Source organism: Molossus molossus, unplaced genomic scaffold (assembly GCF_014108415.1).
Source record: "Molossus molossus isolate mMolMol1 unplaced genomic scaffold, mMolMol1.p scaffold_m16_p_4, whole genome shotgun sequence".
Classification (NCBI taxonomy): domain Eukaryota; kingdom Metazoa; phylum Chordata; class Mammalia; order Chiroptera; family Molossidae; genus Molossus; species Molossus molossus.
Genome location: NW_023425377.1, coordinates 74741001 through 74754489, shown reverse-complemented (window position 1 = coordinate 74754489; position 13489 = coordinate 74741001). Strand labels below are relative to the sequence as shown.

Sequence of the window (13489 nt, the reverse complement as noted above, 5' to 3'; positions counted from 1 at the left end):
ATCCCAAATGAAAAAAAAAAAGTAGAAAACACTAGAAAAATAAGTAAATGAAATGGAGGCAAACAATCTACCAGATACAAATTTTAAAACACTGGTGATAAGGATGCTCAAGTCAGGGGAAGAATAGATGATGCTAATGAGAACTTCACAAAGAGACAGTAAGAATTAGGAAGGACATAGAAACCATGGAAGAGAACCAGTCAGAAATAAAGAATATCATATCTGAAATGAAAAACACACTAGAAGAAATCAACAGCAGATTATTAGATGAACCAGAGTAATGAATCAGTGATTTGGAAAACAAGGTAGCAGAAAATATCCAATTGGAACAGCAAAAAGAAAACAGAATTTAAAGACTGAGGATAGCTTAAGGGACTTCTGGGAGAACATCAAGCATAACAACATTCACATCACAGGGGTACCAGAAGGGGAAAAAAGAAAGTAACAAACTAAAAACCTGTTTGAAGAAATAATGACTAAAAACTTCCCTAACCTAATAAAGGAAATAGACATACAAATCCTGGGAGCACAAAGAGTCCCAAACAAGAGGAACTCAAAGAGACGCACACCAAGACACATCATAACTAAAATGCAAAAAGACAAAGAGAGAATATTAAAATCAAGAGAAAGGCAATTAGCTACATACAAGGGAGCTCCCATAAGACTGTCAGATGGCAGCATAGGTAAATGTAGTACTTGCTTCTTCCCACAACCACATCAAAATTACAACTAAACTACAGACTTGGCCAGGTGGCTCAGTCAGAGTGTCATTCCATACACAAAAGGTTGCAGGTTCAATTCCCAGTCAGGGCACATATCTAAGTTGTGGGTTTGATCCCTGGTTCAGGGAGCATACAGGAGGAAACAGATCGATGTTTCTCTCACCGCACCCCCATTCCTCTCTCCCTAAAATCAATAAAAACATATCTTCGGGTAAGGATTAAACAGAAATAAATAACAAACTGCCAAACAACCACCATTCAGAATCACCTGAAATTTGGCTGAATTGAAGTCCTACAACTAGGGAATTAAAGAAGCCTCAGAGAGACTAGTATGAGGGGTGGGGACAAGGAACAGGCTAGTCCCTTGCCCACATGTGGCAGATAAAATCTGGGAGGGATATCTCGACAACTGCAGAGGTACCCCCTGTGGAGCAAGAGGCAGCTCCAATCAGGCCCCTCAGCCTAGCATTCCAGTGTGAGAAAGAAAAGTCCCCAATCCTCAAGTAAAACCATCTAACCTAATAGTTTTAAGTGCCATCTATACACTGATGACTCTCAAATGTCTAAGTGCTCAGCCTGATAAGGAACTGGTTTTTCTCATGTACCAAGAAGTCTAGAAACAGGCAGTTCAATGACTCATGCAAAGACACTAATGCAGGGAAAGTGTGCCTGTGTTTTTTAACCAGACCATATTTGTCTGTGGTTTCTGTCCCTACAGCACAAAATTTATCACCCAAAATCCAGGAAAGGTGATTTTGAGGAAGGGGGGAGGTGGGTAAAGGGCAATAATTAAAGAGAAATAACTGTATTAGATGAACAGCTTCTCCAGAATCCATACCAATGACTTCTGCCTACTTCTTATTAGCCAGAACTGTGAAATATAGCCTCCCATAAATCCAAGAAAAACTAAGAAGTGGAATGTTTTTAACCTCCTGGAGATAACCTGGATTCTATTTATAAGATACCAAAGGACAAGGAATACATAAGAGACAACTAGATACTGCTTGCCATACAAAGCCAGAGATCATTTTCCTATAAACAAAAAAGCATATCATAAATAGCCCATTTTATGACCCACTTGCAAATACATTAGAAATCAGTACTCCCCCCAAAATTATAAAATGCCCCTACATCACCAATATCCAAATATTTCATAGTCTACTATAAATGAGGAAGTCTTTAAAGCTAAACCATAATGAAAACACCATTACAGTATATGAAATATCATAGAGCAGACATTTTAGAGCAGCGGTTCTCAACCTGTGGGTCACGGCCCCTTTGGGGAGTCAAACAACCCTTTCACAGGGGTCACCTAAGACCATCAGAAAACAAAATTACAGTTATGAAGTAGCAACAAAAATAATTTTGTCTAGGGGTCACCACAACATGAGGAACTATATTAAAGGGTTGCACAGCATTAGGAAGGTTGAGAACCACTGTTCTAGAGTGTCTTTAAAAGCAATTAAACTTTATAATACAAAACTACCACAGAGAATTAAGGGACTGGGTGCTTTCCCTGAGATTAAGACACACAGAAAGACAACCTCATTTTCATATCACTTCAATTTCTCCTCCATGAAGAATTCTCTTGTGTAAAGTACGTGAAGAACAGTATTGAAAGCTTTCCAAAATCCCTCACATCCATAGTTTATCCCTCCAAGAACTACTTTACAAATCTATAAAGGGATATATATTAACAAAAAAAAAAATTCCCACACTTTTATAGTCATATAGCTTCTTTCTAGGGCATAGTTTTGTGTGTAGTGTAAGATTTATACAATGTATACATCATTTCCCATGTGCCCATCAATCACAATTTTTCTCCAATGTGAATTACCATTTTACTAAAGGTTGAAAGCCAAAAAATACACATACACACACAGGCATTCCTATAGTTTAACATTCGTAACATTTTCTGTCTCTGCAAGATTACCAAAGAACATTAACATGAGGCAGAAATAAAGCTCTCCCACATATAGTACCTCCCACATAAAGTATCACTGCATGTTATGATTTACTCAGACCACTTGAACAATTTTTAACATTTCTTACATTTGTGAGAATTCTTGCACATTGAAACTTTCAAATAATTTCTGAAGGTTTTCCCAAATTTCCTACATATGAAGGGCATCTCTCCACTACAAGTTTTTAAGTGTTGAGTTCCTAAAAGATATGGGAAGCAAGTGTAGGTCTTCCTGTATCTTCTACCCTCAGGGCTTTATGCCAATTTGAAGTCTCATGTGGATATTAAGGCCTCAACATTACATAGTTTAATACTACATTCATTATACACAGATGGTTTTTCCCCGATGTGAGTTGTCACATGCTGTTATTAAAGAATGTGAAATTGCTTAAGGCTGTATGTTATTCTCACCTTCACATGGCATTTATGGCAATTTTAGATATGTAAAATTAATGTTAGAACAAAAATTAACCAAAAATGCTTCCTCACATGCCTTATAACCAGGTTTTCTCTCAGGTGTGAGTTCTTATATGTTCTGTAAGGTATGAACAATTACTGCTCTCCCATATACCTCATATGAATGGGAATTCTGCCCCAAGTAAGTTCTCAGATGTTGCGTAAGGATGAAAACTGACTAAAGTTGTTGTTTTTTTTAACATTCTTTACCTTCATAAGGTCTTTTTTTTCCCCCAATGATAAACTTCATTGAGGCTCCAGAGCCAAGATTCATGTAAAAGGCTGCCCTGTGGGCTGAGAAGGTGGTGGAGAGGCCTTATTTGACCCTCTTCTTGTGATGCAGGTTACTGATGTAGCTGTACTTCTTCTTGGAGCAGTTGGCAGCTCAGAGGTGTAGGTGGCATAACATTTGCATCACACTGTCTTGTTGCAGTTGTACTTCTGGGCAAGCTGGCAGAGGGAGGGCTCGACAATTCCTCCCTGCAAAGGAAGCCCTAGGTGCAAAGTGGACTCTTTCTAGATATTATAGTCTGAGACACTGCAACCACCCTCCAGCTGTTTGTCTGCAAAAATCAAATGCTGTTGGTCAGGCAGAATGCCCTCCCTGTCTTGGATTTTAGTTTTGATATTCTCTTATCTTCAGATAGAGTGGGAGGGAGAGAGCAAGAGAGAAACATTGATTGGTTGCCTCCCACATGACCCCGACCAGGACCAGGGACCAAACCACAACTGAGGTACGTGCCCTTGACTGGAACTGAACCTGTGACTCTTTGGTCAGGGAATCAATGCTCTAACCACTGAGAAAAACTGGCCAGGGCAGTTTTGACATTCTCAATGGTGTCACTTAGAAATGACCTTGAGGGTTACAGTCTCACCAGTCAGAGTCTCTACAAAGACATGCTTCTCTGCATCTGCTGGGGAAGCTGCTCGGTGCCTCACTGAAGAATGAGCTGCTTTCATAAGGTCTTTATCCAGATGAGTTTAGATGTGAATACTAAGGTCTGAGGAAGATTTCCAGGGTTTTTCACATGCCTTAGTTCTTAGATGTTTAGTGAGTGCTGAAGATTGAGTGAAGGTTTTCCCACATTCCTTACATTCATATGGTTTCTCTCCAGTGTGCGTTCGCATGTGAATATTAAGGCATGTGGCATATCTAAAGGTTTTCCCACATTCTTTACATTTGTATGGCTTTTCTCCAGTGTGCGTTCGCATGTGCATATTAAGATTTGTGGAACGAGCAAATGCTTTTCCACATTCTTTACATTCATAGGCCTTCTCCCCAGTGTGAGTTCTTACATGAGTAGTAAGGCCTGATGACTGAGTGAAGGCTTTCCCACAATGCTTGCATTCATATGGTTTCTCTCCAGTGTGCGTCCTTATGTGTTGATTAAGCATTGAAGAATTATTAAAGGCTTTCCCACACTGCTTACATACATAGGGTTTTTCTCCCGTGTGTGTTCGCATATGTAAGACAAGTCCTGAGGAACGGGTAAAAGTTTTCCCACATTCCTTACAAAGATATGGCTTCTCTCCACTGTGAATCCTTCCATGTTTCATAAGGTACGAAGAATGAATAAAGGCTTTTCCACATTCCTTACATTCATATGATTTTTCTCCAGTGTGAATTCGTATGTGTAAAATAAGTCCTGTGGATCGAGTAAAGGCTTTCCCACATTCCATGCATACGTAGGGCTTTTTTCCACTGTGAATTTTTATATGATCTGTAAGGTATAAGGAATGGGTGAAAGTTTTCCCACATTCTTTACATTCATATGTTTTTTCTCCAGTATGGTGTCTCATATGTACCTTTAAGGATGACTGATTAACAAATGTTTTCTGACAATCTTTGCATTCACACAATTTTTGTTGTGTCTGAGTTTTTTTGTGCCCAGTAAGATTTGAAAGCTGACAAGAGGCCTTTTCATGTTGAACACACACATAAGTTTTCTCCCCAAAGTGGATTTCCTTGAAGGTTTGATCAAAGTCCTTTTTGAATACTTTTCTATTCTGATAACCTTTAGAAGTTTTCTGTCTAATGTGAGTCATAAGAAATGAGTGTTCACTAAATATTTTTCCACATTGGTTAGAACCATACTGTTTCACTCCAGCATTGCTTCCCTCCTGTTAAGATATAAATGATCATTAAAAACTTTTTCACATTCATTATATTAACAGAATGTCACCATCACAACTTTTATGCACTAGAAACTTTATCATAATCAATTTTTTTCCTATTTCCATTAAGTGTATGGAGTTCCTGCCCTATTTTTTAGTTATTTTAAGTTGAATAAGCTATAAGGCCAGGACCCTGGAGTATATTCTCTACTTTTACAGAGTACCTTAGAGAGTTTTTCTGATAATTATTTAGACTAAACTGTGTTTACATATATTTATATACATGTAAATCTGAATAACAGAGTTACATATACGTAGATGTTTACTTGTGAGATCTCTGTGGAGAAACAGATCTGAAGTAAGTTTAGAGTGCTCCTGAAATTCTTGATATTCAGAGAATCTTTTCATAGACTCACTCTGCTTTCTCTGGGTAAATGGCATTTATCTCATATCATTTGCATGGATTTTGTATTTGTGGTCCTGATGTGGAGGACAAAAGTTACTTCTTGGAGGTCTTACCAATTGTATTCCATTTGGTGTTTTTCCCACAGAAATATCTTGAAGAGGTGTGGAAACTTTGGTTTTGAGTTGTAAATCCAATTCTGAAGGAACATAAAAAAATTAAAGTTTGGAGAAAATTTGTGAGATAAAGTTGTTTAAAAACATATGGCACAGAAAATTACCTCACAAAATATGGTGCATAGGGAACTCCAGGGCTCCTTCCAGCCAGAAAACAACTAACAAGCCTACAAAAACTATCAGAACCAACTCTTGCCAAATTTGGAATCTAGTCAATAGGTACAACATCCAAGGAACACTTAAGAAAGAAAGAAGCCACTGTATATCACCAAGAGAGTGTTTTAGATAATTTTTAGTTTTCTTCTCTTGACTCCAGGCATTTAAGAAATTTCTGAAAACTAAGCTAACAGAACACACGTTTCAGGGGCTGTACTACAAAAAATGTAGAACATACAAAAGTAATGGATGAAAAGTCACTAATTGCTGGTGGGACTGTAATGTGGTACAGCCTCTGTATAAAATAGTTTGGTATCAAATTAAAACAAAATGACTGTAGGACCCAGTAATTTCAATCCTACTTATGTACCCAAAAGAGCTGAAAACAGGTATTCAAATATTTGTACACAAATGTCCATAGCAGCAGTATTCACAATTGCCAGTGGTGCAAAATAGTCCATCAAAGGATAACTGGACAAACAAAATATAATATAGTCAGAAAACTGAGCATTACTCAGCCATAAAAAGGAATAAAGTGCCGATACATACCACAACTTGGATGAACCTTAAAAACATTATGCTAAGTGAAAGAAACCAGACACAAAAGCTCACATTTTGTATAATTCCACTTATAAGGTATCTATAGAATAGGTAAATCCATAGAGACAGAAAGTGGTTGCAGAGATTAGGGGTGAGGATACACGGGGATTGATTGCTTAATGAGTACATGGCTTCTTTTTGAGGTGATAAAAATATTTTGAAATTAAAAAGAGCTGATGGTTGCCTAACCATGTGAATGTACTTAATATCAATGTATTATACTCACTGAAATCATTAATTTATGTGTATTTTATCTCAAAATAAAGCATATGGCACACATGTATGTCTAAATATAAATGAAACATAATAAAAATGGTGAAACAAAAAGAAAGAGGGCACACAAAGAGTTTGGCTGTGTTAGGAATTTGGCAATGATAAGGGTTTGCTGTCAAAACTGTAGTACTGGGAAAAGAGCTACCTGCAAGTAATGAAATTTTCAAATAAGCCAAACAAGTCTTTCTGAGAGAACAAAAAAAGGTTGAGATCAGTGGAAATTAAGGGTACAGGGAAGTAGATGGTTCCTGAGGAAACCCTAAAACCAAGTGGCCTAAGTCTTCTCAGAAAAAGAGTATGCCTTTAAAAGTTTGCCAAGTGACATTTGCAAATGTACTGCTTTCCCAGGCTAGCACTGCTCTTCACAAAACTGTATCTGCTTGTGAACTCACCCTGCAGAACTCTGGCTCCTGTCCTCAGCTCTTCTGCTCCTTCCAGTGCAGAGCTGACACTGGGTTTGCAAGACTCATACCCTGAATAAGAGAAAAATACATGAAGAGAATCTTGCAAGACATGAAAAACATGTCCTTGAATCAAGAACCAACCTTTTAGCCTTCAGGGTTGCTCAAGACAGTAAAGTCTCACTTTACAAACTGCAAAATTATCGACCAAATTTTCAAATAAATCCAATAAAATGATTTTAAAAGGAACCAAAATCCAAGCACATTCACTCCCTGTACCCTCAAATGCCTGGAGATCTCTCAGACCTGAAAACCATGTCCAACCTAATCCATATTTAAAGTCTTAAGGTTTTTGGTGCCTAAAGGAAATAGTCTTTTATTTACATAGATCTTCATTTTCATAGAGAATCCTCTAGAAAGTAAAGGGCCATGAAGCCAAGGACTATGTCAGTGTTGTTTATCACAGTATTCCCATTTGATAGCAAAGGTCCTTAAGAAACTTTCGCTTCATAAAGGACTCAGTAAAGAAAAAATGTCAGCCCTGGCCGGTTTGGCTCAGCGGTTAGAGCGTCGGCCTGCGGTCCTGAGAGACCCGGGTTCGGTTTCCGCTAAGGGCGCGTACCTCGGTTGCAGTATGTCCCCGGCCCTGGTCGGTTGTGCGGGTGGCAGCCACTCGATGTGTTCCTTTCACGTCGATGTTTCTCTCTCTCTCTCTCTGTTCCTCTCTCTCCCTCCCACTCTACCTGAACAAAAAATGGAAAAATATCCTCAGGTGAGAATAAAAAAAAAAGAAAAAATGTCAGACTTACCTAGAGTAATGAGATTCTTATAGGTCTCCAACATCACGTCTCTATAGAGATCTCTCTGCGTCTGATCCAACAAAGTCCACTCCTCCTGGGTGAAGTCCACAGCCACATCCTCAAAGGTCAGTAAGTGCTAAACCATCAAACACATGCTGGCTTCAGCTAAGTACCACCTTCGGTGATGGTCTCAGAAAGATTCATGAGGCACTGAGGAAGGTAGATGGGAAACCTACAGTATTCCTAGGCCCAGACTTCTCTCTAGCTTTAGATACTTCGTGATGATTACATCCAGTCACATGGATTTACCAGTATCACTGGCATGAAACTGAACTTATCTTACCACAAGTTTACCATGGGCTCTTCTTGCTTTATTTCTCCTCTATTTATAGGCTGTGGTTAGCACTGAACATAATGCAGCACTTTGTAAAATCTAATACCAAAAGAATTATTGCCACAGTGACACAAATTTTAAAAGATTAGATACTTTCCTTTCCTTCCATAAGATCTGTCTTAATACAGGGTAAAACAATAAGCATAACTAAGGATCAGAAAGAATCAGTAAATTCTTTAAGATTAAAGAATCATTTCCAGCCCTGGCCAGTGTGGCTCAGTTGGTTGGGCATCATCCTGTGCACAGAAAGGTTGCCGGTTTGATTCCTGGTCAGGGCACATGCCCAGGTTGAGGGCTCAATCCCCAGTAGGGGATGTGCAGGAGGCAGCCAGCCAATCGATGTTTTGCTCTCACATTGATATTTCTTTCTCTCTCTCTCTCTGTTACCTCTCTCTCTAAAAAAAAAAATCAATTTAAAAACATATATTTTTAAATAATCATTCCCAGTGTAATCTGTGTATAATCTGAGATAGCATGAGTCCTGGAGAAATTCACCAGGAGTCATTCCTTAAGTAGTGTCATAATTGCTTTAAGAAGCTTGGGACCATGGCTACCAGATAGAAACAAGCATGACATTTGGAAGAAAAGTCAACTTTCTACTCACCTTAGAAGAATCCATTAGTAACCCAGCAACCATTTTTGCCTCAATTTTCCTCTCACGAAGACAGAAAGGATCCCAAGAACGATGACCTCAAAGAGAAGAATAGCATGGACTTCTAAGCCAGTTCAATTCCAACAATCACATGCCTATAAGCTGTTCCATGCCATGCACATAACGCACCACAAACATACTACAGTGATACCTCGGTTCTCGAACATAATTCGTTCCAGGAGGACGGTCGAGAACCGAATTGTTCGAGAACCGAAGCAATGAAACCAATAGGAAATAATGGAAACTGGATTAATTCGTTCCAAGCCCCAGAAAATGCCTATTTACTGGCCTAATTTGTATATAATATGTAGAAAAACATAAGTCTCAACAAGAAATAAAAGTGTACAGTATGTCTAAGGGTTAAATTCAGTGTAAAGCGTGACTCTCTCCACAAAGCGTGACTCTCTCCACAAAGCGTGACTCTCTCTCTGCACTCACACTGATGACGCAAGCAAGGCGCGCTGGGCCGAATGAACGCCATTCGGCTCAACTCGGCTCATCTCGGAAGTTCGAGTTCCAAATATTTGTTCGGATTCCGAGACAAAAGTTTCTCGAATCTCCTGGTCGAATACCGATTTGGTCGAAAACCGAGGCGTTCGAGAACCGAGGTATCACTGTACTTCCATAATATGACGAAAGCGCCTTGACTTACCTGGAGCAAGAAAATGGTTTTCAGTCTTTTGCTACGCATGAGGAACAGGTTAAAAATTCCATCTCAGAGTACACAAATTAACGTACAGAGGGGCAGAGCTGTCTGACATAAGATTCATAAACATTTTTCCCCAAAAAAGCACACACACACCTTCTTGCATCCCAAATTCCAGGAGCCTGACTTATAAACACTCTGGCCATTTCAATCCCGCTTACATGGCCCACTGCATGACCACTCAGACCCTGAGCACTGTATGTGCCATTTATGAAGAAACTATGTAAAGTCGATGATTTGAGAAGCATCAAAAAGGACTCACCATTCACGAGTCAGATCGATGGCTGGCACACTGTGAATCTGACAGTGAGATTTCCCAGAACGTTGCACTTCTTGTTCAGCAGATCACATCAGAAAAGCTTTTGAATTTAAATTAAGAGGTTGAGCTCAATTTATTTTCATATACTAGAGTGTCTGGGTTGCTGGTTCACATCAATCATCAAGCAACAGACATTTTGCAATTGTCAAAGATCACTCTTTAGCCATCTCTCTATAGATGAAACATGTGACAGTCATTAAAAACTAATACTATACTACACAAATATTAGTAAAAATCGCCATTTACTGAGCACCTGTTAAGTAGTTCTACATATATAAACTCCTTTAGTTATCTGAACAACCTTCCAAATTGGGTATTAATACTGTCATTTAATAAATGAGAAAACTGTCCTAGACGGCTTGCCTCAGCAGTTAGAGCATGGGCCCTCAGACCAGAGTCATGGGTTTGATTCCCAGTCAAGGGCACATACTTCAGTTGCAGGTCTGATCCCCAGCCCCAGTCAGTATTGTATGGGAGGCAACCAATCAATGTGTCTCTCTCACATTAATGATTCTCTCTCTCTCTCTCTCTCTCTCTCTCTTTTTCTCTCCCTTCCTGCCTTCCTCCCTCTCTCCTTCCTACTCTTTCTAAAAAATAAATGGAAAAATATCTTTGGGTGAAGATTAAAAATAAATAAATGGAAAAATTAAAGTTCACACATGATTAATAACTTGACCCAAAATCACCAGTTAGGAAGCATGAGCCTGGAGTAGACACAGGTTAGTGTGTTAAGCACCTGATCTCCTGTGGTTGTCGTTATTCCTGATGTGACCAGAATTCAGTCCAGACCCTCTGCTAGGCATAATGAAGAGGAGAAGTACAAAAGGTTTTATGAAATCAGAAGGTTTCCTGAGTACCCCCTGCTGGAGCTTGGTTAGACTTGGAACCTTTTCCTCCCTCGGTTCCTTATTTCTTCCTTTACTCAGCAAATATTTAGTAAGAGCCTTACTTGTGCCAGGCCAGATACTAGCCACTGAAGAGGAAACAGTTAAGGATCTCACAGTTCAAGTGGGCAATGCAGGTCATAACTAATTGATATCAGTTGGTGATGAGCAGTATAAATAATCAATCCCACTGAAGCATAAAGAGCACCACACATACACAAATATAACCTTGATATAGAGACTGGACTGGATAGGGGTAAGATAAACATTGAATAGGGAAATAATCACTTCAGAAGACTGGTAATTAATTGATAGCTCACTTACTCAAAAAATTCATGCTCCAATTTTGACAGAAAGACATTCAAACTTGAATATCAGGACTTTAGAAAAAATTCAAAATACATTTCTCATGTTAGCCACTCCAACAGGGTCTGAATCATAGTACTGTTTCTTGTTTATGTTGTAATTGAAGTCCTCCATATTATCTCACAGTTAACTACAAAAACTATTATATATATATATATGTCATCTTTTTCACCTTTTCATATTACTGATCAGTTCTACTTTTTTCCATTAAGTATTGATTTTATCTTTACTCATCCGTTTTGTACATTGTATCTACTTCTATATTTCTCACTCAGCCTTATGAGGTAGTACACTTAGTTCCATTTCTTGAACTTAGATTACATATATACAATAAGGGAGGCAATCATGAATAAAAATCTCAGTGAATTGTGAAGAACTGATCAGGGCCAGGTAAGCAGCATTCAGGTCAAGAAATAGAACATATCCATATCCAGCATCTCATACACACTCCTTGTCTTTTTTTTCCAAATCACTAACTCCATGCCTCCCAGTTGCAACCACTATCTGGACATTTAACATTCTAGGCTCCTGCCCTGTTTTGAATTTTAAAGAAACAGTTTCAAATAGCATGCATTTTTGTGTGTGTCTGGTTTTTATTCAACATTATATTTCTGAGGTTCATCCAAGTTATTTTACCTGGAATTTGGTTATATCTACCTGGGATTTGGTCTTTCTCTTTGCTGAAATGTATACCATAGGGGAAAAAAATGCCACAGTGCATCCATTCTTCTCTCCATCCACTGTTATTTCCACTTTAGGCTATTCCATGTCATGATGCTATATATAGTCTTTGTTTAATGGGTGCACATGTGCAACAGATTATACTTAGTTGATACTCTTTAAAAATGTGTTTCCACTAACAGTGTAGGCATATCTTAACCAACACTTGGCACTGTCACTCTTTTTAGTTTTACTTTTAACCATTCAGTGTGTAGTACTATCACACTGTCGTTTTTATTTGTATTTCCCTGGTTGCTGCTGACATAAAGCATCTGTTCACGTATTTGTTGTCCATTTATATATGATCTTTATTGAAGAGCCTATTCAAACCTGTGGGTCGTTTTTCTGCAGAGTTTTTATTTTGGGTATTAATCTGTAGGAATTATTACATAACCTTGTTGGTACATGTGAGGCAATTAACCAAGTTATTAAAGGTCAAATATTTCTGCAACTTACTTCCAATCTCCTTACTCTCAAAGAATTTATAAACACACATGGAGACAGACGTAGCAATACAGCAGATATGCACAATATTAACCAATGGTCAATGGACGACCAGGTAACACCTAACAGGTCACCAAACTTCAACACCGCGCGCCCACAGCGAGGCAGTTCTGGCCGTGCTCACCGGAACGCGCCGCGATCGCCAGGGGGTCAGGAAAGGGGGACGCGGGGACATTGCCCAGAGAACGTGAACGCCTTTCCCTCTGGAGAAAAGGCAGAAAGGTTGCTTTCGCAGCTTTCGAAGAGAGGCGGGCGGCGGATGAAGAACAGGCCCTGCCCCCGCGGCCCGGCCCGGCGCGGGCGGAGCAGGCGGAGCTCTCAGAGAAATCGCAGCAGCCACGGGAAGCCTCGGCCACGCGGTGCCGGCGGGGACCGGGCTCCGCGACTGCCGGTCAGCCTGAGCGGATGGGCCTATGCGCCGCGCCCGGACGCCGACCGGAGAGAGAACCTATCCAGACACAGGGAGGAACGTGGAGAGAGACGCAGACCCGAGCACTTCCGCTTCCGGTGCCGCACCGCGACCCGCGTAAGGGGCGGCACCTCCGGAGCTCCGCCTCCGCCAGCCGTGAGGCCGGAATGGGGACCTGCGTGGGTGGTGGTGGCTTCTTCTAGACCCGAGGGGAAGCCGCAGGACTCGAGTCTAGAACAGACCCTCGATTTCCACAGTCCTGGAGGGCAGGTCCGGCCGGAAGGCCGAGGGACGCAGAGGCCCGAGGGAGAAGCGGAGAGACGTCGAGATGTTGGTTTAGGTTGTGGCCGACCCAGGGCTTGGTTCCGGGCCGCCCGATCTAAGGCGAGTGTACCGGCGGCAGAGAGGTCCTTAACGCTCTTCTACGGACCTTCCCCTTATCCCTTCGACCCCGTTCAACGAGGTGTGCA

At 40.3% G+C, this 13489-nt stretch overlaps 1 protein-coding gene across 1 annotated transcript; it reads right to left on the bottom strand.

Annotated features, from left to right (window-relative positions):
- Positions 1-3958: 3958 nt before the first annotated feature.
- Positions 3959-12837, bottom strand: ZNF846 (zinc finger protein 846). Its single transcript, XM_036239876.1, has 7 exons — positions 12735-12837; positions 10080-10176; positions 9064-9149; positions 8075-8201; positions 7257-7337; positions 5776-5858; positions 3959-5262 (listed from the first exon to the last, which is right to left on the bottom strand). The coding sequence occupies exons 3-7, from the start codon at positions 9094-9096 to the stop codon at positions 4123-4125; spliced, it is 1464 nt and encodes a 487-aa protein (XP_036095769.1). The 5' UTR covers positions 9097-9149; positions 10080-10176; positions 12735-12837; the 3' UTR covers positions 3959-4122.
- Positions 12838-13489: the final 652 nt, after the last annotated feature.

Bases quoted from the DNA above. Each gene is read 5' to 3' on its own strand.
- ZNF846 (XM_036239876.1), bottom strand. From the start codon at position 9,096: ATGGTTGCTGGGTTACTAATGGATTCTTCTAAG. The intron at 8,202-9,063 runs GTGAGTAGAAAG...TTGATGGTTTAG, and splicing joins TACTAATGGATTCTTCTAAG to CACTTACTGACCTTTGAGGA. The intron at 7,338-8,074 runs GTAAGTCTGACA...TCTCTTATTCAG, and splicing joins TAAGAATCTCATTACTCTAG to GGTATGAGTCTTGCAAACCC.